The sequence below is a fragment of the Moschus berezovskii genome, chromosome 18 (assembly GCF_049115385.1).
Source record: "Moschus berezovskii isolate FMDL1 chromosome 18, NW_MosBer_1.0, whole genome shotgun sequence".
Classification (NCBI taxonomy): domain Eukaryota; kingdom Metazoa; phylum Chordata; class Mammalia; order Artiodactyla; family Moschidae; genus Moschus; species Moschus berezovskii.
Genome location: NC_142477.1, coordinates 5,570,090 through 5,593,632, shown reverse-complemented (window position 1 = coordinate 5,593,632; position 23,543 = coordinate 5,570,090). Strand labels below are relative to the sequence as shown.

Genomic DNA, 23,543 nt, shown 5'->3' with positions numbered 1-23,543 from the left:
CGTCTGGGCGCAGGCCCCAGGGAGCTCCAGAAATTAAAGGCAGACCGTGCACTGGGCAGGTCCCTCAGTGAAGTTGCGAATTGCTGTCACCCCAGACCAGCTTCAGAGACCCCGGGTCCTGGGGTCAGGGGGAATCCAGGACCTAAGGAGGACAGAGAAGCCAACCTGAGAACGATGAGGGCCGGCGTCACAGGGGCCCAAAGTGCAAATGCGGGATGCCTACCCTCGCTCTAAGCTTGTGATCTGTGCAGGCCGGACAAACAAGCATGGCACCTCCCAGGGGAGAGGGACCGTGCTGTCCACACTTCCATCCACTGGGCCCTACTGTCTCCACCTCTCCCTACAGGGGAACCTCCAGGGGAAGTGGGCCCACTGTCTCCACCTCTGTCTACTGAGGAACCTCCAGGGGAGGAGGGGCCCACTGTCTCCACCTCCGTCTACTGGGGAACCTCCAGGGGAAGTGGGCCCACTGTCTACACCTCCGTCTACAGGGGGACCTCCAGGGGAAGTGGGCCCACTGTCTACACCTCTATTTATTGAGGAACCTCCAGGGGAAGTGGGCCCACTGTCTACACCTCCGTCTACAGGGGAACCTCCAGGGGAAGTGGGCCCACTGTCTACACCTCTGTTTATTGCAGAACCTCCAGGGGAAGTGGGCCACTGTCTACACCTCTATTTATTGAGGAACCTCCAGGGGAAGTGGGCCCACTGTCTCCACCTCCGTCTACTGAGGAACCTCCAGGGGAAGTGGGCCCACTGTCTACACCTCTGTTTATTGCAGAACCTCCAGGGGAAGTGGGCCACTGTCTACACCTCTATTTATTGAGGAACCTCCAGGGGAAGTGGGCCCACTGTCTACACCTCTGTTTATTGCAGAACCTCCAGGGGAAGTGGGCCACTGTCTACACCTCTATTTATTGAGGAACCTCCAGGGGAAGTGGGCCCACTGTCTACACCTCCGTCTACAGGGGGACCTCCAGGGGAAGTGGGCCACTGTCTACACCTCCGTCTACAGGGGAACCTCCAGGGGAGGAGGGGCCCACTGTCTACACCTCTGTTTATTGCAGAACCTCCAGGGGAAGAGGGCCCACTGTCTCCACCTCCGTCTACAGGGGAACCTCCAGGGGAAGTGGGTCACACTGTCTACACCTCCGTCTACTGGGGAACCTCCAGGGGAAGTGGGCCACTGTCTACACCTCTATTTATTGAGGAACCTCCAGGGGAAGTGGGCCCACTGTCTACACCTCCTCCTACAGGGGAACCTCCAGGGGAGGAGGGGCCCACTGTCTACACCTCTGTTTATTGCAGAACCTCCAGGGGAAGTGGGCCCACTGTCTAAACCTCCGTCTACAGGGGAACCTCCAGGGGAAGTGGGTCACACTGTCTACACCTTCATCTACTGGGAGACAGGGAGATAGACTAAGGGCAGTTTTGGTTGAGTCAGTGTGTACCAGGTACAAGATGAGTCCAGCTGCACACCTAGATGTCCCGAGCCTCAAGTCAGGAATTTGAGAACTGACCTCTGGAGTACAACTTGTGTTCGTGGGCTGGTGTCCTCAGAAGTGTTTTGAAGTGCAGAGATCCACGAAGGGTAAAGGCGTGGAATCCTGAGAACCCCTTGGACCTGTGTCCATGAGCTCACCAGGCCAGTTGGAGCCCCACAGAGTCTTTATCTCAACTCCAGGTACTGTGTTCAATGACGTTCCTTGTAATCAGACACTGCAGATAAAATCCACAGCCCCCCAGGCTCTGATCTCCCACCAGCACAGGTCCCCCAAAATGGACCCCCAGTTTCCGACACCCCAGATCCATTTATGGATCACTGACACCCACCCAGAAGCCCAACCCAAGTCTCACAGCCCCCGCCCCAAATCCTGGTTTAGGGAGGCACATTTAAAGAGGGAGGGCACAGAAAGAGCCTGAGGCGAATCTGTGGGGGCAGGTGCAGGGGCCCTGGGGCTGGCTGGGCACTGAGCACACAGGGGAGGGCTGGCTGCACTCCCTGAACACCTTCACGTGTGAAAAACTCTGATCAAGTCCATCAGAGGGCAGACGTACATCACTAGTGAGCGAAAGAAAAACCACTCCTTTCCAAATCAAATTTGGATTTGTATCACCAAAGTTTTACCAAATGTAAACCAGCTCCTGTCACAGAGGATGGACAGATCTCGGGACTCCCAGGACCAGGGGACACCCCAGGTTGCCGGACCCCTCGGAGTTCCAGGTGAGCGCAGCTGAGACGGACAGGCACAAGGATTCGTGTGCTTTACTGCTTACGCTGCACATTCAAGGGAATACAGTAACCCCCCTTTAAAAAGTAAGGCACCTGAGTGGCCTTCTGTGCAAGTTCCATATTATTTAAAGTTCCTATGGGTTAAGAAAGTATTTCCACTCTAGAACTAGAGCTATCTGAAAAAGCACATGATAAGTTTTTTGCAAGCAGAATACCTGAAACATTATTATATGTTACCTTATGGCACAATTAAACAGCCTCATATCAAATGTCTGTATCTGAGGAAAGATATAACTATTGCTACAACTGGGAAACGTTAACCAGCTTATCCACATATATACAGTTGGGTCCCCAAATAGTAGTTATACAAAATCTAAAGAAAGAACAGTATCTAACTGCATTGGTGCTTGTTTCATTAAAGGTAAGAGATTTGGCATTTTCAGTCTTTTTTTCCATAAATCATGCTGGTATTTGCAGAAAGGCAGGGTCATACGATGCTGAAGACCATGGACAGATACTGTTCATATGACACTTGGATCCAGCCGTCCTGGTCTGTATCATAGCGTCTGAATATGTCTGTCAACCTCTGAGGAAAAACAGCAGGTATTTAGACCTGACACTTACCAAACAGAAGGAACACAATGTATTGGTAAATAGACATTCAGGAACCCAATTTCAGAAGAGTTCCTGTCTCCACATCCCACACCCCCAGTGTAGGGAGGCAGGGCACGTGTCCCTGCAAGGGCAGGCCGGTCTGCTCAGGAGATGGGGGGGTCAGGCAGGACAGCAGACAGGGGAAGCCCAGTGTGTGGGCCACAGCCCCGGGTCCTGGCAGGGCCTCTGGCCCCAGAACAAGGTTTCCCCACAACGGGTGATGTGCCCAGGTCCTCCTTTGCCACCATAAGACCATTCTCCCGGGGCCCTCCCTGAAGGCTCACCTCTGTTCTGGCCACAGGCCGCTCAGGACGAGGGGTCTCCTGTGCCAGCCCAGGACCCTTCCCCATCCCCTCCTGGCTGACCAGCCCCCAGGGCTCCCCCTCAGTCTGTTCACAAGTCCAGCCACCGGACAGCAGAGACTGGGGCAGCTAGGTCAGTGCTGCCCTGAATGACAGAAGCTGGAAACCACAACGGGTTCGGAAGAACCCAGACCAGAGAAGACAGTGCCCAGGCTCCTCGAGACCTTGGTGGCTGCCTGTCCACCCGCCCCAGGGCCGAACAAGGCTGCAGCCTGGCCCGTGGGCCAAGCCTGCCGCACCTCTCTCTAGTTCCAGCCCTCTCTGCCCCGAGCAGGGCAGGTCGATGGCCAACAATCAACAGGCTGACACAGGTGATGGTCCATGCGGGGCTGAGCTTGTAGCCAACACTGGTGTGACACAGACCACAGAAACCACAGCAGCAGTCCCCTCTACTGGGAGGACACGGCACGGTTTCCCTTTCTTTACGCTTGATGATTTCTACCACTTTTCACATTGCTTCATAAAAACAACTTTCAATAAGGCTTTTTCTTTCTTGAAAGAGGCAGATGAAAGAAGACACCTCTGAGGGCTTCTGAGGACCTTCTGCAGGTGGCTTGCAGCTGAACCTTTCCTTTCTGACCCCCGTCTCTGGCAGTTTGGGTTCCTTCTCCAGGGGGTGGGGGCAGGGACACCAGGCCTGGACAGTGGCAGGCCGCTCTGTGCTCAGTCTACAGGCAGCGGGGACTCAGATCCTGTTACTCCATGGGCTGATAGCGACACAGGATGACCTCTGCTTATACAGACATAAGGACCAGCTGGTTACTTAGGGGACATAACCTCAAATAAAAATCCTAACCCTACAGACCCTGGTGAAATTTCTACATCACACCTATTCCTAGCGTATTCTGACAGCATAGAAGTGAAAGTGTTGGTCGCTCAGTCGTATCTGACTCCTTGTGACCCCGTGGACTGTAGCCCGACAGTCTCCTCTGTCCACAAGATTCTCTAGGCAAGAATACTGGCATGGGTTGCCATGCCCTCCTCCAGGGGATCTTCCCAACCCAGGGATCGAACCTGGGTCTCCAACACTGCAGGCGGATTCTTTACCGTCTGAGCCACCAGGGCAGCCCTGTAATCTCACCTCACCAGACCCCTGAGAGGGAGACACCTGGCATTCCAATGAGTCACTGAAGCACAGGGCCTGCCGGCCCAGATTCCCCAGGAAAGAAATCAGGACAGCAGGTCAGGGAGAGAAACCTCAGCCATTCAACTATCACTGTGACAAGGAGAGCCCTGAGAATGCCTCCCAAGTTACCAGTTACACGGACAACCTCGTGCCCTGCACACCTCTCTGAAGATTTTAAAGACGACAAAATTTGACAACAAAATGGTTTGGATGCAAATGGCAAGGGTGTCTTTCAGGGCCAGGTTCTACTAAAATACTCCTGAAAAACACATGTGCTTCCCATAAATGGAACTGTGTCAGGATTATGAGCGAGTGGAGTATTATATGGACTTGGCTGTGAGTTGGGAACTGCTGACTCTAAATAATGGGCACAGGGGTTGTCTTCGCTATTATTATTACTGAGACTTCTCACAATCAAGACTGAGAGACATAAGCGTTTACACCAATTCACTGCGTTTTCTAAAGCTGAAATCTAAGGAATGTGGCCCCCCCACCTGGAGACAGGAGCAGGGCCTGTGTGGGAACAGCCAGGCGGGTCACGTGCTGCTGCCTCCACCCTCGGAGGGCCTGCCCAAGCCTGGTTCCTCCTGGGTGAAGCCGAGGGACCACTGGAGGAGCCCGCTCGGAGGGGCCTGCGAGGCAGCGGGCACTGCGACCAGCAGCCCACCAGGCACTGCCCCCAACTCCCGCTGGGGAGCGAGCCTCCCATGAAGGGCGCAGAGCGCGCCTCACAAAAGAACCTTCTCCAATTCTCAGGAACACACACAACACAACACACCACCAGGTATTCATGTGAACCGCCCGCTGGATCCCTTCCATATGAACGGCTCTCAGGGTTTCCAGGGGAGGAGGGACACACTGTCTATACCTCCATTTAACAGGAGAACTAGTTACTTCTCCAAAAAGCACACTCACTTCTGTAGGTTCTACCCACCACCCTGGGCCTTCTGGCGGCGGTACCTGCAGCACGATGCAGCCCTGGATGAAGTCGTCGAAGGCGATCTGTCCCCGGCCTTGTCGGTCGAACTTCCGAATGAGGATGTCGTGAAACTGGTCAGAGAGCCTGTACCCTGCAGGGGGGCGGGCAGAGTCAACCCCATGCCCACCCCGGAACCCAGTCTCCCCCACCAAATCCCGGAGAATACAACGTGGGCCCCCCAGGCAGGCCCAGGGGCAAGCACACGGCAAGGCGCCGAAAGCTCCACAGAGTCTCTGAACTGTGCCCTCGGCCCCACGGAGGCGCCCTCCTGGAGGGACCACGGAATCACTCATTCACACCAACTCCAGCACTACAGTAGCCCTGCAGGGGCTTCTGGAATATCAGCCTTCTTAAAAGCCTTTATTGGTAAACTTTACTTCATTCTTAACCTAGCAGTGAAGTTGTCAATAACTCAGTTGTCCTGGATTATTCGCTGCTAGAGACTGCTTTGTAAAATAAAACATCACTAAGGCTCCCAAGGAGACAAAGTATAAACTTAAAGACAGGAAGTTAACTGATGGTCCCTCCCCCGCATCAGCTGCTAACTGACATCAGGACATCAAGGCTTCCAGGACGCGGCCGCTGCACTCCGACGGAGCTCCGGAAGGGCCATCCTGGTGACTTGACTCCCCCTCCAATGCGCAAGCAGCCCTGCCTCCATGAGGGATGCCCTGGCTCTCTGAGCCCTTTCCTCCCGCCCCCAGTCTCACCACCTGTGTGACCGTGGCTTCCTTACTTATTCAGGAGGCAACATCCAGATGCAAAATAATTTTACCACTTTTCAGTCTCGCTGGAATCTTTGCAAGGATATGTATACCTATTATCTGAGTGAATGTCACAGTTAATTACCTCTATAAACATGTCATCACTTTACCGAAAAAGTCAAACCTGCACACACGTGACAGTACCATCCAGAGTGGTCAGCGAGCTCCTCACATCGCGTGAACTAATCCAGGCCCCCGCCCTGCAGCTGAGCAGCAGATAGGACCCTCCTACACCTGGCACAGCCTGTGGCCAGACAGAGGCCAGGCTGGAGCGTGTGCTTGGGATTTAGCGCAGGGCAGCGGCAGTGCTTGCCCAGCCCTCGCTGTTGCACGGGTTCCCGCCCAGGCTGGGGAAGGATGGCAAGATGATGACAGGGACACAGCATCACGGAGACTGGGGCTCGCAGAACCAGACAGGCAGCACTGGGCCCACTGAACCGCTAGGCCCGTTCCACCCTCCAAATCCCAGAGGTGGACCCACCTCAGCAGCCTGTTCTAGGCCAGTGAGGCAGGTGGAAACCCTGCCAGCCACCTCACTGTGTGTCATGCACGTAATCCTAGAACGCCCCCTCCCCCAAGGCTGCACTTCCAGCAGAGAGAACAAGCCCTTCTTCCCTAAGAGCTAGTGAGGTGGCCTGCTGCCTCCACTGGCCACCCAGCGCCCACTCACAGCGCCAGGAAGAAAAGCGGATGCCAGTCAGAAACTACAGCAGAGGACAGACGGAGCCAGTGGCATAGACAGGGGTGGGGGCTGCCATGGCCCTGTCAGGGCTGTACTTGGTCAACCTGACCGTAAACACGCTGTTGGCCTGGGCAGGGCAGCAGATGGCCCGGGCTCTATGGGACACAGAGTGGGCGTGTGGGTGGCAGGGCTTGGACTCTGCTGCACTGAAAGGGGTAGAGCAGGCGTAGCACAAGACGGAAAGCAGCCGATGAGGGCAACGAGTGAGCGGAGGCTCACTGCCCCCACACGACGTCCCCTCAAACCACGCTGGCTTCAGGCTGCCAGGGGCTGGGTGCAGGGCTGGGGCGGGAGTGCTGGAGGGGCGCTTGTGGTAAGGAGCCTGCCTCTGTCCGGGGCAGCAGGCCTGCTGGTCCCGAGTGGAGCGTGCGGCCCGGCCTCACACACCTCCTGACTTTCCGGTCTCCGCACCCGGCACACAAAACAGGCTGCTCAGTCCTCAGTCGTGTCCGACTCTGCGACCCCATGGACCACAGCACGCCAGGCCTCCCTGTCCATCGCCAACTCCTGGAGCTTGCTCAAACTCATGTCCATCGAGTCAGTGATGCCATCCAACCGTCTCATCCTCTGTCGTCCCCTTCTTCTCCTGCCCTGAATCTTTCCCAGCATCAGGGTCTTTTCCAATGAGTCAGCTCTTCGAAACAGGTGGCCAAAGTACTGGAGTTTCAGCTTCAATCCTTCCAATGAATATTTAGGACTGATTTCCTTTTGGATGGACTGGCTGGATCTCCTTGCAGTCCAAGGGACTCTCAAACACCTTCTCCAACACCACAGTTCAAAAGCACCAACTCTTGGGAACTTAGCTTTCTTTATGGTCCAACTCTCACATCCATGCACGACTTCTGGAAAAGCCAGAGCTTTAACTAGACGGACCTTTGTTGGTAAAGTGATGTCTCTGCTTTTAAATACACTGTCTAGGTTGCTCATTGCTTTTCTTCCAAAGAGCAAGCAGATTTTAATTTCATGGCTGCAGTCACCATCTAGAGTGATTTTGGAACCCAAGAAAATAAAGTCTGCCACTGTTTCTATAGTTTCCCCATCTATTTGCCATGAAGTGATGGGACCAGATGCCACAATCTTAGGTTTCTGAATGCTGAGCTTTAAGTTGGTTTTTTATTCTCCTCTTTCACTCTCATCAGGAGGCTCTTTTATTCCTGTTATGGAGCACACAATAGGAACAAAAGCCTAAAAGATGAACAGACGGACCATCAAATCCAGCAGGTGGGCCGTTCAGGGTCACACAGCCCTGCCAGGGTCGGCCTGAGACCCCATGCAGGGGGGTGAGAGGTCAGAGGGCACCTTAGGGCTTCAGCCGCCCTGACTCCCTCATGCGTCAGCTCCGGCTTGACTGACAGACACTTGTTCTTAGAAACCAAAGAGGAAATTTCACTCCCAGGGCAAATTCTCTAACAGTTACCAACAAATAACCAGCAAAAGGTTGACAGGTCACCTTGGGTGGGAGACGAGGAGCCAGTCCTGAGAAACGGAGGAGGACCAAGGGCAAGAAGAAAACCTGCAAAAAACTGAAGAAATGCTGCAACAGAGCACATCCTTCCTCCAGGAAAAGCGGAGAGTCAGGCAGGCTCTTGGCTCTGCCCTGCACCGTGGAGCCCATCAGCGTCTGACCTCCTGGGTCTGACTGAGACTCGCAGGCCCGAGAGCCAGAGACCGGCTGGTTGACCTCAGCGTTTTCAACCCGAGTCCAGGACATGACGGTTGCTGGCACTAAGAAAAAGCGGGCTCCAGGCCTGACAAGGTTAGAAACACTGTGGTTGGTGCTGAGATCACCAGCCTGGAAATCAATTCAGAGGGTCCAGGTTCCAGTCGGCCAGGCCTCCAGCTCCCTCCTGCCCAGGACTGCTCTGTGGGGGACGCCCCTAACGCTCAGCACCCCCATCTACGGGCACAGCAAGGTCAGCCGCATTCCAAGTTCCAATCCAGAGAACCCGGGGCCAACGTCCTGCCCAAATCCTGACCTGCGCCTGGTGGCGATACAAACTCCTGTGGTTCCCACAGCCTCTGAAGCAAAAGGGAGACAAGGAGGAGAAGCAGCCGTAAAGGACAAACGCGAGAACCACAATGACCAAAACGGGCTTTGGTATGAAAACCAGAGACAGCCAGAATAAAGTAGGCTGGGCTCTAACAGAAGGGCCCAGCGAACACAGGGCTGGGGGATTCACGCCCGTCAAACCAGAATTCTGGTGCGATGATTGCGTCCCTCCTCATGAACCCTGAGCTCCCTGCAGGCCCAGGTGGGCCCTGGGACCAGGCCTGCTGACCGCTCTGGAAGGCACTATGGGAGCACCACTCACGGCACAGCAAGCACACAGGCTGCACACACTTGAGAATGAGGGCTTCTGTGCTCACGCCTGTGCTCCATGCAACCCACGGGCTCGGCTTTTGTGGGCATTTTATCATCGGTCCGTGTATTCTCATGTCAGGGAACAGAAACTGCTTTATATACGCAAGCTGTTTTATCTTGACTCATTCACTTTAAACTTTTTGAAAGCCACATTCTCAGTGTGCCTACACCACCACTTCACAAAAGAAAACTACTGCATAGCCCTTATCTCATTTTGGATGGAAAACTGCATAAAAGCCCCCAAGTCAAATATAGGCCTGCATGATAAAGAAACGTCAAAAATGTAAAACTGCGATGTAAACAAAAATTTCACATAGGCTACTTTCAAATTATTAAGCTGAACAAAGCAACAAGATACACCTTATGGCCCTTGGCTCCAAAATGAAATAGCTACGCAGTCAAGACAAGTGTTTTACCGAAACCTGAGAGGGCTTGCTTGAGCTCGTTCTTGTCGATCATGCCCGAGTTGTCCCTGTCGTATGTGCGGAAGACGTTCTGCCAGTCCGTGATGTACTTCCAGACTCCAGTGAACTCACTGAAGTTCACGCCGGCCTTGTTCTCTCTGTCAAACATGGCTGAAGTGAAAGGGCACGGCTCAGCAGGAACCAGGGCAGAGGTGCACCCACAGCTCCGCAGGCTGGGCTCCTGAAGGACCAACCCGGAGCTCGGCCAGCAGGTCCCCAGGGGCTGTGGTGACACCAGCCCTAAATCAGCCAGGCAGGCATGAGCTGGCTGTGAAGAAGGATGTGCAAGCCGAACACCCTGGTAGATCCACAATAAGAATGATTTATACCGAAGGATATTCCTCAAAAGCTGGGCATACCCGCTCTTGGGAAGGAACTGGGGTGCAGAGGGGTCAAGGGGCCCACCCCAACCCTCCAGGCTCAGGTCTAGTTCCTGGAGCTGCCCGTCTGTCCCCCAGAGGATCCGCGTCCCCGAGGAGGAGTTCCTTAGAGGGCTCGGTCAGGGAGGCCCGTTCCAATGAGAAAAAGACTACTGGCTTTTGGGTTTTTTTTTTTTTTCAGCAAGACCCACCTTTCATTTTTAAAAAATCAGCCTCATTTCAGGTCCAAATAAGAACTTGTAACTACATTTACATACAGCTGCATGCAAAATGGATAGAGATGCACGTATGAAATCTCAGTCTGAGACACTGCTAACAAAACGCAGTGTGCCATGTGCCGCTTCAGGAAACCGAAGTGCTCCTGGTGTGCACAGAAGTCACTCTAGCTGAGTGACTCGGCACGTGAGAAATCAGCTGCTTCCTCCAGTCACAGCCATGCAACCCGGGGGGAACGGGGGCGTGTGCAGAAATGAGGGCAGGGCACACAGCGAACGCTGAGCGAAGGCTCAGGGATGCTGGAGCGGGCAGGACACCTGGAAGAGAATCAGCCAGAAGCACAGGCCCGACGGGGTTGCCCGTACTTACATATGATCGATCGGACAGTCACTGGATTAAACGGAGTCCAGGTGCCTGAAACAAACAGCAGGAGTTAAGACAGAGCGGAATCTCTGAATCCCCAGTTTGTAAGCCCAGAAGCCAGAGAAAGTGAGTAGCTGTCAACATCAAGGATCTCAGCTGCCACGGATCTCAGCGGAGAGGCTGCCCCCGGACGAAGGTCAGCCAGAGTCCTGTCTATGCTGCCCGAGAGTCACTCCGGTCCAGCCACACATTCACAGCGGCTCATGAAGACCTGCACCTGGCAGCTCGCCCCTCCTCAGTTTATAGCAAGAGACGGCCATCTTACTACTCACTGAGCTTCCCAGGCCCACAGCACCAGCCCACAGCTGGGAAGAGGGCGCTTATTAGCCCCGCTAGGAGTGCCACAGCTGCACTTCAGAAAACCCCACCCCCAGGGGCACCACCGCTCCAGGACCGGGGTCACCCACGCGCCCACAGCGGCTGCACACGTGGTGAGCGAACCTGCCGGAGCGCTCTGGAAAACACAGTGTGAAGACAGGCTTATGTGCTCCTCCTAAAGTAACAGGCTGGGCAACACACAGTCTTCTCTGAAACTGTGAAAAGGAGGCATCATTCCATGATTCACTTCAGAACAGTAATGGGATCTTATCAAACACCTGTTATGAAGGGAACTGTTCACTCCGACAGATGTGGTAACTCAGAGCCCTTCATCAGCTGTGATGATGGAACGTTCACCAGGTCCCTCTGCCCAAGGGTCTGTTTTCAGAGTGATCTGCGCGGACTAGAACCAGGGTGAGCGTCTTTCTGTGCCGTGTCCCCCACCCCGCCTTGTACAGTAACACACGCCCCCGCCTGTGTACAGACCGCCTCAGCTCTGGGGGCACAGACCCCGTCCAAACCCACACAGGGCAGCACTCCCGGGCTCCGAGCATGCCCAGTTGGCCCACACACACCCCCGACACCCCACGTGGCCCCACCTTCACCCCTCCTCAACCTCAGTCTGTACGGGGCTTTGCCGGGGAAGAAGCACTGAGCCCCGAGGTCACCGCACCGGCCCCTTGGGGCCCCGACACTCGTGAAGCTGCCCCTTCTGCCTGAGCCAGGCCTGCAGGCGGGGCCCCTGAGCACTGGGCGGGCATCTCTGTGGGCTTCTTGGGGGTCCGGGGGAGGGTGGGCAGGTGGATATGAAGGTTCTGGGGAAGGTCAGCTCACTGAAACCAGGCCACGAAGGAGTTACCCACAGAGGGACTGAGAGGAGGCAGTCTGTGCACAGAAGGTTTCTGACATCCCAGCTGCTCACGCACTGGCCGCTGTTTCCACAGGACTCGACCCACCCTAGACCAGGAGCCCGAAGGACCAAATGCAGCTGCTGGACTCTTCCTGCCTCCCTCAGCTCTGATGCCGGCTATGCCCACACCAAGAGTCCTCAGGGACTGCCCACCGGGGGCCTGGGTGAAGCCGCGGTGATTCTGCAGACTAGAAGAGGAGGCCGCGCCCACTGCTCATCCTGATTGTGAGGAGGGCGTCCTGGTCACGTCGGCAAATGAATTTTAAACTGAAGTGACTTGAGTAAAACAGTTAAATGGTGCTGCAAACACAGGCACTCGGTGAGGTAAGGGCCAGGCCTCTGTGGAGGCAGAGGGACATGTGGGTGGATCAGAGCTCCAGCCGGCAGAGCTAGAGGATGGGAAGCTGGGGACAGCAGAGGCAGGCTCCTGGTCCCTTAACTGGCCCTTCCTGTCAGCCCAAACTGGACCGACTCTCCACGGAAACCAAGGGGTAATGACAATACCCAACAGTGAGTGGACTCTTTATTGCGTGCGAGGTCCTGTGGCCTCAGACTAAACATCAAAGCCTGACAGGCCCCTAGTGATACTGTACTCAATACTTCAGTAACGCCAGCTGTTAAACACACCAGAGCGTCAGCCTGAAAACCTACAACCTTCTGTAGGAAAATGCACTGCGACACGGAGAAGCAGACCTAACAGAGCCTGCCGGGTGCCCAGGACACACTGAGCAGGAAGAGTCCCTCAGGCGCCAGTGACCCTCACGCGGTTTTCAGGGCCAACCCCAACTCCAAACATCCCCACCCGCTCCCCTCAGTAACCAGTGCGTCTAGGAACGCCACAGCCACCAGCCCGCAAGACTTCCTGTCCGACCTCTTCTCAGAAATGTATGGTCTCTGTCCCTGTGAGACTCGCCTCAGGCTCATCTGAGAGAACCAAACAGAACAGAAACACACACAGCATTTCCACGTACATTGAGGACACGTAACTGTTTTCCACCCTAATTTGAATATGAAAGGGCCACAGCTCCATGGGGGTGGGTGGGGGTGGGGGGGTCACACCAGGCTCTCAAGACTTTTTCCTGTAACCCTCAGGAGTACAGATGATTTAACAAATTTATATTGGACCCTTTCTTAAAGGAGAAAAACGCCACTCTGCTCCGTGATAATATATTCTTCTTGCTCTCCAGAGTTTTCTTTCTAGAAATTGTATCCTGTTAGCACAGACTTGGATTTCAGCGAGAGGTTAACAGGTGGAGTCATCCTGGCAAACAGGGGACGACCCGGACCTTTCACAGCACCACTGGCCGTCCCCTTCCTCTTCACTGCATCAGAGCCGGCCGCCCAGCCCTTCTGGGGGAGGCAGGAACCATGCGGGCAGGCTGGGCGCACCCTGCAGGCTCGCGTGGACTCTGCCAGGACCCTGGCGCCTCTTCAGGGTCAGGATTTCCATACCCCACCAGTCACCTTCACCTACAGCTTCACAGAGCCACGACTGCCAGGTCTCTAGGAGAGCTGATGTTCGTTTTGATAAAAACACCTCAAAAAGAATGTATTATATGACCTATTATTTAAAGCCCAACTAGGGCTTCCTGGGTGGCTCATGGTAAGGATCCACCTGCCAGTGCAGAAGACACAGGTTCTACCCCTGACCCAGGAAGACCCCTCGCGGCACGGAGCAACTAAGTGCGTGCCCCGCGGCTACTGTGCCCCAAGCCCGTGCTCCTCAACAGGAGGCGCCGCAGAGAGAAGCTGGGGCACCCCACTCACCACAACCACAAAGAATCCTCTGAAGCAGTGGAGGCCCAGCACAGCCATAAAAAAATAAAGTCCAGCTTGGAAGATGCCTTCTCAAAGAATACCAGTTATGTTACTGCAAACCTACAGAAGCACAAAAAAAGGGGCCTGTGCAAATTTAATTTCCAATAATTCAAAGTAACAATGTGGAAATAAAATTTTTTTTAAAAGTACCTAACTGAAGCTGCAGTCCGTGGGGTCGCTAAGGGTCGGACATGACTGAGCGACTTCACTTTCACTTTCACACATTGGAGAAGGAAATGGCAACCCACTCCAGTGTTCTTGCCTGGAGAATCCCAGGGACGGGGGAGCCTGGTGGGCTTCTGTCTATGGGGTCACACAGAGTCGGACACGACTGAAGTGACTTAGCAGCAGCAGCAGCAGCAACTGAAGCAAGAGAGTTCCAGAAAAACATCTATTTCTGCTTTATTGACTACGCCAAAGCCTTTGACTGTGTGGATCACAATTAACTGTGGAACATTCTGAAAGAGATGGGAATCCCAGACCACCTCACCTGCCTCTTGAGAAACCTGTATGCAGGTCAGGAAGCAACAGTTAGAACTGGATATGGAACAACAGACTGGTTCCAAATAGGAAAAGGAGTACGTCAAGGTTGTATATTGTCACCCTGCTTATTTAACTTATATGCAGAGTACATCATGAGAAACGCTGGGCTGGAGGAAGCACAGGCTGGAATCAAGATTGCCAGGAGAAATATCAACCTCAGATATGCAGATGACACCACCCTTATGGCAGAAAGTGAAGAGGAACTAAAGAACTTCTTGATGAAACTGAAAGAGAGGGAGAAAGTTGGCTTAAAGCTCAACATTCAGAAAACTAAGATCATGGCATCTGGTCCCTCACTTCATGGCAAATAGATGGGGAAACAGTGTCAGACTTTATTTTTCTGGGCTCCAAAATCACTGCAGATGGTGATTGCAGCCATGAAATTAAAAGATGCTTGCTCCTTGGAAGGAAAGTTATGACCAATATAGACAGCATATTAAAAAGCAGAGACATCACTTTGCCAACAAAGGTCCATCTAGTCAAGGCTATGGTTTTTCCAGTGGTCACGTATGGATGTGAGAGTTGGACTATAAAGAAAGTAGAGCACAGAAGAATTGATGCTTTTGAACTGTGGTGTTGGATTAGACTCTTGAGAGTCCCTTGGACTGCAAGGAGATCCAACCAGTCCATCCTAAAGGAAATCAGTCCTGGGTGTTCATTGGAAGGACTGATGTTGAAGCTGAAACTCCAAAACTTTGGCCACCTGATGCCAAGAGCTGACTCATTTGAAAAGACCCTGATGCTGGGAAAGATTGAGGGCAGGAGGAGAAGGAGACGACAGAGGATGAGATGTTTAGATGGCATCACCGACAATGGACATGGGTTTGAGTGAACTCCGGGAGTTGGTGATGGACAGGGAGGCCTGGCGTGCTGCAATTTATGAGGTTGCAAAGAGTCGGACACGACTGAGCAACTGAACTGAAGATAGTTTGTGATGTGTTATTTCAGACGGCAAGACAGTCCTGTGTCTCTTCGCACCTTTTAACCACACCTCCCTGAGAGCAGCCATGAGAAAGTTCCCCCAGGGAAAGAAGACATAAAGGATTCAGTGTGCAGGGCCCACGAGGACTTCTTCAGGGACGGTTTCAACTGATTTTAACAGCGCCTCAGAGGTACACAGCTAACAGAAGAGAGAAACCATGCTATTTTGTGCCTTCAGTTTTTCCACCAGTCATAAACTAATTTCCTGAAATAACTCAATATTCTAGTCCTAATATAAAAATAGGCTTTCCAGGTGGCACTAATGGTAAAGAACCTGCCTGCCAATGCAAGAGACCTAAGAGACGCAGGTTCAATCCCTAGGTTGGGAAGATCCCCTGGCGAAGGAAATGGCAACCCTCTCCTCCTCTGGACGGAGGAGCCTGGTGGGCTGCAGTCCATGGGGTCACAAAGAGTCGGACCCGACTGAAGCAACTTAGCCATATGAAAACAGAGGTCCATTCCTGGGAGAAAAATGAAAGTCAAAATAACTCCAATCTTAACAACTCTGGGAATTTGAGCAAGAAGAGAACTGACTCGTGTCCATCCTCAGGCTCTGAGGCCAGGAAACATGATACAACTGTAAACAACAGACCAGCTCGAACTTCCTCCAGGACGCTGAGGCCCAGTAGCCAAGACAGCTGCAGAAAGACTCCAGTGGAATCAGAGGAGGAAACAGGCAGCACCCAAGAAAAGGGAGGGGCCGTGGGTGCAGAGACAGGAGCCGCCCAGCCCTGGAGGAATGGCGGGTGTCCTGGCAGGAGGAGCGAAGCCTGCTCCAGGGGTGGGAGCCAGCGGGCCTGTGCCTTAGGGGAGCCAACGGGAGGAGGCAGGGGGGATGGCACCAGGTGTTGGGGGAGCGCCTAGCTATGCAGGCACACATTCTGATTCCAGTGTGCGACCTACCTCTACTCTGGGGCTGAGAAAGGACGAGCGATCGGTACCCACTCATAACCAGACTTCCTGCAGAAAAAGCCTAATAGAATTTACAAAGGTATTCACAGCAGAGCAAAACAAAGCAAAGTCTGGTTATGCAGGATGGGAGGACAAAAGCCTAAGAAAGTAAGAGGTCCCAGACTATCAGTAAAATTCACCTCTTAAAACTCTCAGTTTGCGGCACTGATGAGTTAAAAATTTAAAAATTTTAGCAGCTAATTTGAAGAGGAAAATGTGATTAGTTAAAAAAAATCAGTTTCTAAGACACACACCAAACAGGTAGAACAACCTTCACAAGTTGCTCCACACAAAAACCAGCACACCCCCAGGGAGGAGAGAGGCAGCCATGGCAGGTGGGGCGGGGGGAGTCCCTACCTCCCTCTGGGCTGAGTGACTATCAGAAGGTTCTTACCCAGCCCCAGCAGAAGCTGAGGAATCCCTCAGGGCAAATCAAGAAAAGTGACTCCACAGGGTCACTGTGAGATGGTCCTGATACACACTTAGTGGTTGGGTTAAACACGTTCCCTCTCCAGCAGGCTCCTGGTTCAAGGCTGTATTCTGACAGAGCCACGAGCTTTAACACTCAGCTGAACTGGAGGCAGTACTGACATCCTCTAAAGACAGGATTACCTGTATGATCCTGTAAATACCAACCCTTCACCAACAGCAACAGAGCAGTACCTACAGTGGGGACACGCCTCCCTTCCAGTCCATGCGCAGGCCCGGGAGGCACCGTCCACCTCCCATAACACCAGCCTGATCCTGTTGGTAAGGGTGAGCCTTTCAGCATCGTCGTTACCTCTTAAAATCAATCCCTCTTCGGGTTTAAATGGCACCCCTATGGAAGACACCACAAATCTAAGGACCAGAAAAAGTCAGTGGTGTCTGATGGATCAAAAGAAGGGCAACACAGTCAGGTATTTACTGAAGGAAGGTCTCCACGTCAACGGATTAATCCCACTGAGACCAGCAAACAGGTGACCCCAAGGTGTGGCCCCAGAACTGGCACAAAGAGCTGGATCCTCGCGCCCTCGCCTGGATGACCAGCACTCACCCCTGAAAAGCCCGAGCCCTGAGAGCCGGCTGCAGGGCCACCAGCATTCCCAGGTACTGCCCCATCAGTGTCAGGGGGACCTTGGTGCCCCTCCCCGGAAGTCACAAGACCCAGTTACCAGAGAAATTCAACAGCCTTCAATAAACCAGAGGACTGTCTGCTGTACAAAGCCAGGCTCCCTGTGCGCCTGAAGCCCTCACCCCAGCCTCCAACTCTCAGGCTTTCCCTGTGACCTCCATGCAGCTGCTCCCCCCCAACTCAGCAAGGACTCAGAGAAGCACCAACAGGACACCCAGGAAAGCACTCGACAAAGCAAACCTGGAAGCCCTCCACCACAAGCCAGGGATTAAGTCCTAATGATTTGGAAAATAAACCCAGGAAAGACGTTATTTACTACAGGTGGTCAGGCCTGCAGTTCACAAGTCCAGATGGCTGGGTGCACTCACCATTGGACAGTGCTTGCTGAAGCTCGTTGTCAGATATCACACCGCTCCTGTCCTTATCAACCCTACAAAATTAAGATCAGTTAAACTGGCGATTCAAAGTGCGGGAAAAGCAACACAGGGCCAGACTCAAGGTTTAACTCTCCTGTCAATCCTAAATTAATTCCCCTGCTTCCTTCCCTTTGGCTGCTAGACTATCTCACTCCCATAGTCTGCTGGGGAATGAACAAGCCTGTCTCCTTCACTGTCTGAGGAGCTCCTCCTGCCGAAGGCCAAGCTGCTTCTGCGTTTCTCTCAAGCCTTTCTCCCACAGCCTGTCTGGATTCCACGCAGATTCTGTCCTGTTCACAAACAGGAAAAGGTTCTCTTAGACAACCAAGTCACTCCCTGACCTTGAATCACTCTAGCATGGGGCGGCAATTCGCTGGAAGGATGATCGGGTACCGAAGACACTGCGGTGATGATCCCCTGCGCACAGCCAGGGCCTGGCTTCCCACCTGGTGGCTGAGGCAGCCGCGGCGAGCCCGCGTTTCTGCTCCCTTTAACTGAACAAGCGTCCCCGGGAGACCCTCGTCCCAGAGTAAAGGCCTCGCTCTCGGGGGTGGAGGACGGAGGCCGAGCCTTGGGCTGCCGCTCTGCGCTCCGGGAAGTGCCCGGGGGCGGATAGGAGGTCAAAGCTGGGGGGACGGAGCAGGCCGGGGGCCAGGGCTCCAGGAGAGAGGCCGGACTGCGGGCCGAGGGGCCAGGGCTCCAGGAGGGAGGCCGGACTGCGGGCCGAGGGGCCAGGGCTCCAGGAGGGAGGCCGGACTGCGGGCCGAGGGGCCAGGGCGCCAGGAGGGAGGCCGGACTGCGGGCCGAGGGGCCAGGGCGCCAGGAGGGAGGCCGGACTGCGGGCCGAGGGGCCAGGGCGCCAGGAGGGAGGCCGGACTGCGGGCCGAGGGGCCAGGGCGCCAGGAGGGAGGCCGGACTGCGGGCCGAGGGGCCAGGGCTCCAGGAGGGAGGCCGGACTGCGGGCCGAGGGGCCAGGGCTCCAGGAGGGAGGCCGGACTGCGGGCCGAGGGGCCAGAGCGCCAGGAGGGAGGCCGGACTGCGGGCCGAGGGGCCAGGGCGCCAGGAGGGAGGCCGGACTGCGGGCCGAGGGGCCAGGGCGCCAGGAGGGAGGCCGGACTGCGGGCCGAGGGGCCAGGGCTCCAGGAGGGAGGCCGGACTGCGGGCCGAGGGGCCAGGGCTCCAGGAGGGAGGCCGGACTGCGGGCCGAGGGGCCAGGGCTCCAGGAGGGAGGCCGGAATGCGGGCCGAAGGGCAGGACGGGGAAGGCCCGGGGCTGACACCGAGGGAAGGGGAGGCCTGCCGCGCCCGCCCGGCCGCACCTCTGGAAGACGTTCCACAGGAAGCTCTGGTCCGGCAGCGCGGCGCCCGCGGCAGGGCCGGCGCCAGGGCCCGGGCGGTACGGGTAGGCGGCCATGGGCCGAGGCGCGGCAGGGCTGCGGTGCTCCTGAGGCGCGGCCAGGAAGCGGGCGGCGGCAGGTACCTCCACTTCCGCCTCGGCGGGGGCGGGGTCTGCGCACCACTTCCGGGGCGGCCACGGGAGCGAGCGCGGCCAATCCCGTCGCTGCCCCGTCGCCAGGCAACGCCCCCGCGTCCGGCCAGCGTGTCAAGGTCCAGCGCGCAGTTCTGAGCCGGTGGCCGAGGCCACGCGGCCTCCAGCATCACGGGCGCGCATGGGAACTGCTTCTCCCGCGGCACAGAGTGGACGTGAAGGGCAGGGGCAGTTCCTTCGAGCATGGGGCGTCCTTGCACCAAATGAAGGCCATGGAAGGATAGAGCGGAAGAACGCGCCAGAGATTCCTGTGCTTTCCCGGACTTCTCGTTCGGTCCCTGCCCGCGCTTCTCTGCGTTCCTTCCCCACACCCACTTTCTTCTTGGTACCACACGACGTCCCCTCCGGCGTCTGACAGGGCCTGGAGCTCCCCAGCTCGGTCTGCACGCACGTGACTAGGCCCTGATGTCCCCTGCTGATTATGGTGGGCGGCCAGCGTGTCCCTCCGGCCAGTTGAAGACGCCACCGCCTCCGTCTGGACTTCGACTGAGCCGCAGCGCCCTCCGCGCAGGGAAGCCCAGCTTCAGGGCGTTCCCACCGCCTTCCAGGCTCTCAAGAGTGTTGAGCTGCTGATGCAATCTCGCAGACTTGGTTCATCTTCCTCCCCTGCTTACTTTGTGGAAGGGCCGAGCACCAAGGAAGCACCTGACCCTTCCTTTCCTGAAGGGATTTCATTATTTAGCACTCCAAAGCTCTGAAGAAAACCCTGGTTCGATTCCTGGGTCCGGAAGAGCCGCTGGAGAAGGATAGGCTACCCACTCCAGTATTCTGGGGCTTCCCTGGTGGCTCAGCTGGTAAAGAATCCGCCTGCAATGCAGGAGACCTGATTCCTGGGTCTGGAAGATCCCCTAGAGAAGGGATAGGCTACCCGCTTCAGTATACTGGGCTTCCCTTGTAGCTCAGCTAGTAAAGAATCCGCCTGCAATGAGGGAGGCCTGGGTTCGATCCCTGGGTTGGGAAGATCCCCCGGAGAAGAGAAAGGCTACTCACTCCAGTATTCTGGTCTGGAGAATTCCATGGACTGGACAGCCCATGGGGTCGCAGAGTCAAAGACTCAACTGAGCGATTTTCACTTTGATTTTCCAGGGCTCTGCATCTGACTTGCTGTTATTCTTCAGTTGTATTGTCCTCAGCCCCCTTTAACCACCAGACCATACGATGGAGAGTTCTTTAAACTCTTCAGAGATTAAGGTATTCTCACTTGGGCACTCACACAGATTATTACTCTACAAACCTCAACAATGTGGCTTTTTTCATGACTTAATGAATTCAAGCGCTTTCTAGTTTTATCCTCCTAAAGCATACACATCACTTGCTGACTAATCCTTTCTACAGTTTTCCACAGCTCTTTGATCTGTAGTTTCTGAAATTTGTTTATTCTGTCTCCCACCTCTGGCTCATTTTTCTCTAGAACACTACAAAATTAATAACTATGATTTTGCACCCAATTTGTAATTTTTCCAGCACAGAGTATACAGGGCAACTTCTGCAAGGAACTCCTCCTCAACTCTAGCTGGCCTTGGTCTCCCTCTCCCGACAGTGACACAGCCTCCACCAACCCTTGGTTGAGTCTCCAGCCTGGACTGCCACAGCAAACACCAACTGAGGGACCCAGAATTACTCCATTCTACTTTCTGTTTAGTTCCAGGGGTTGGAAATGACTCATTCAAAGGAAGACTCAATTACTGAATCAACCCTAATGTTTAAATATTGCTGTGTGTAATCCTTATACCAGAACCTCATGGCAAGGTACCAAAGTTCACATTTAAATGATGAGAAAACTATGCTGGCCTAAAACCTGTCAACTAAGTAAAGATGCACAACATGAGAGTTGCGAGTTTAATTTAGTTTAGTTTTCTGGGGCAAAATGAAGGAAACAGCCCAGGAAACGACACCTGAGACAGTTCTGAAAAACACCTCCAAAGAGGAATGGGGGGGCGGTCAACATATGTGATTTTGGCGAAGGGGGAGTTCATGCAATCAAGCACTTATCTTGCAAAAAGTGTTCTTCTAGTCACCAGAAGCTAACTTTACCGTGAAGGGACTTAGTGCTTCTCTAGACATGAGATGCAGGCTTAGCATTAACAACTTAATGGACATGAATTTGAGCAAACTCCAAAAGATAGTGAAAGACAGGGAAGACTGGCATGCTGCAGCTCATCGAATGGCAGAGTCTGACATGAATTAGCAACTGAACACCTAGTTTGTCATAGCTTTCCTTCCAAGGAGCAAGCATCTTTTAACTTCATGGCTGCAGGCACTGTCTGCAGTGATTATGGAGCCCAAGAAAACAAAATCCACCATTGTTTTCACTTTTTCCCTATCTATTTGCCATGATGAAATGGGACCAGATGCCATGATGTTAGTCTTTTGAATGCTGAGTTTTATAAGCCAGCTTTTTCACTCTCCTCTTAGACCATCATCAAGAGGCTTTTTAGTTCCTCTTCACTTTTGGTCATTGGAGTGGTATCATCTGCATATCTGAGGTTGGTATTTCTACTGGCAGTCTTGATTTCAGCTTGTGAATTATCCAGCATTTCACACGGTGTACTCAGCATGTAAGTTAAATAAGCAGGGTGACAATAATATAGCCTCGGTGTACTCATTTTGAACCAGTCCATTCCATGTCCAGTTCTGACAGTTGCTTCTTGACCTGCATACAGGTTTCTCAGGAGGCAGGTCAGTGGTCTGGTGTTCCTATCTCTTCAAGAGTTTTCCTGGATGGTGAAGGACAGGCAGGCCTGGCAGGCTACAGGCCATGGTCGCAAAGAGTCAGACACGACTGAGCGACTGAACTGACACAAGGCTTCTGCGTAGTCAATGATGAAGGTCTTTTTCTTTTTTGGAATTCCCTTGCTTTTTCTATGATCCAACTGATGTTGGCAATTTGATCTCTGGTTCCTCTGCCTTTTCTAAATCCAGCTTGTATATCTGGAATTTCTAAGTTCATGTACTGTCAAAGCCTGGCTTGAAGAATTTTGAGTATTACTTTACTAACATGTGAAATGAGTGCAACTGTATGGTAGCTTGAATATTCTTTGGCAATGCCTTTCTTTGGAACTGGAATGAAAACCTTTTACAGTCCCACGGCCAGTCTTAAAGGGGAGATTAATTTAGGCAATGAAGATTTAAATACTACCCCCCGCCCACCCAATGTATACCCCCATATATGTACAAATGAGTCTAGGATTCATCAGAGACCAGCCTGGCACTTTCACCTCAGCCCTGATGGCTAAGAGTGCAGCTCTAGAGGTAATGGGAGTGGTACCCGGGCTGGGTTCCAGCGCAGGACTCAGCCTGCAGTCCTAGCCAGATGGCTGCCATCCATTTGATGGGGTGTGGGGTGGTGGTGGGGGTGGTATCTTGTTGCCTGGAGTCCTGACACCACCTTACAAAGGTGTAGAGCAACACTGACAACCACCCTCTGCTAACAGAAAGAGGCTGACCATCTACCCCTGGCTCTGCTGAAAAAGTGCAGGTCGCTCAGTCGTATCCGACTCTTTATGACCCCATGGACTACACAGTCCATGGAATTCTCTGGGCCAGAATAGTCATTAAAGTATTGATGTACTTGCCACTATCTCCTTGCCCATCTTGGGATTCAATTCGCTCCTAACTAGGTCTGTTCTAAGCTTTCCATTCAGATGGTGATTCTGGGTGGAGCAGAGAAATGGAAGACGACACTTCCCTAATTATTGGGCCAGTGTTTCCTTTGGTCTGATTTCTCTAATCAGAAAATGCCTGTTATCCCTAGGATTTTTCTGAACGTTGGTTCTAAACAGAATGCTAGCACTAACACTTTTAAATCCACCCCTTGTTCATCTTTGGGCACAGTAAGCCCTCAATAAACATGAAACATGCTTAATGAATGGACAACCAAGGCTATGCACCCTTGTCCTGTCCTTGTATCCGTGTGTGCACACCTAAGATCTTTATTATCTACCCTACCAAAGCCACTCTGGCTCATACAGTTCAGCAGCTCAGTCGTGCCCGACACTCTGCGACCGCATGGACTGCAGCACGCCAGATTCCCCTGTCCATCACCATCTCGGAGTTCACTCAAACTCATGTCCACTGAGTCGGTGATGCCATCCGTCTCGTCCTCTGTTGTCCCCTTCTCCTCCTGCCTTCTGGCTATTACTTGTCATTATTTTCTCATCAGGACCACTATGGCACCTGCACACTGGAGACCCTTCCTTCTCTCTGCCCTTCCCAGCCTGGTATGGAATTCCAGGACAC

The 23,543-nt window shown here is 53.8% G+C and overlaps 1 protein-coding gene across 6 annotated transcripts; it reads right to left on the bottom strand.

Moving 5' to 3' along the window:
* Window positions 1-2,101: 2,101 nt before the first annotated feature.
* On the bottom strand, window positions 2,102-20,525 carry PDCD6 (programmed cell death 6). 6 transcript variants are annotated; one of them, XM_055422336.2, is made up of 6 exons: window positions 19,075-19,248; window positions 17,709-17,770; window positions 10,652-10,696; window positions 9,645-9,797; window positions 5,336-5,445; window positions 2,102-2,819 (listed from the first exon to the last, which is right to left on the bottom strand). In XM_055422336.2, exons 1-6 carry the CDS (start codon window positions 19,167-19,169, stop codon window positions 2,721-2,723), a joined length of 564 nt encoding a protein of 187 aa, XP_055278311.1. In that variant the 5' UTR covers window positions 19,170-19,248; the 3' UTR covers window positions 2,102-2,720. The 6 variants fall into 6 exon arrangements, with proteins under 6 accessions (XP_055278311.1, XP_055278310.1, XP_088683732.1 ...); XM_055422335.2 differs by having other exon boundaries at window positions 9,639-9,797; window positions 19,075-19,245; XM_088827606.1 differs by lacking the exon at window positions 9,645-9,797 and having other exon boundaries at window positions 19,075-19,252.
* Window positions 20,526-23,543: the final 3,018 nt, after the last annotated feature.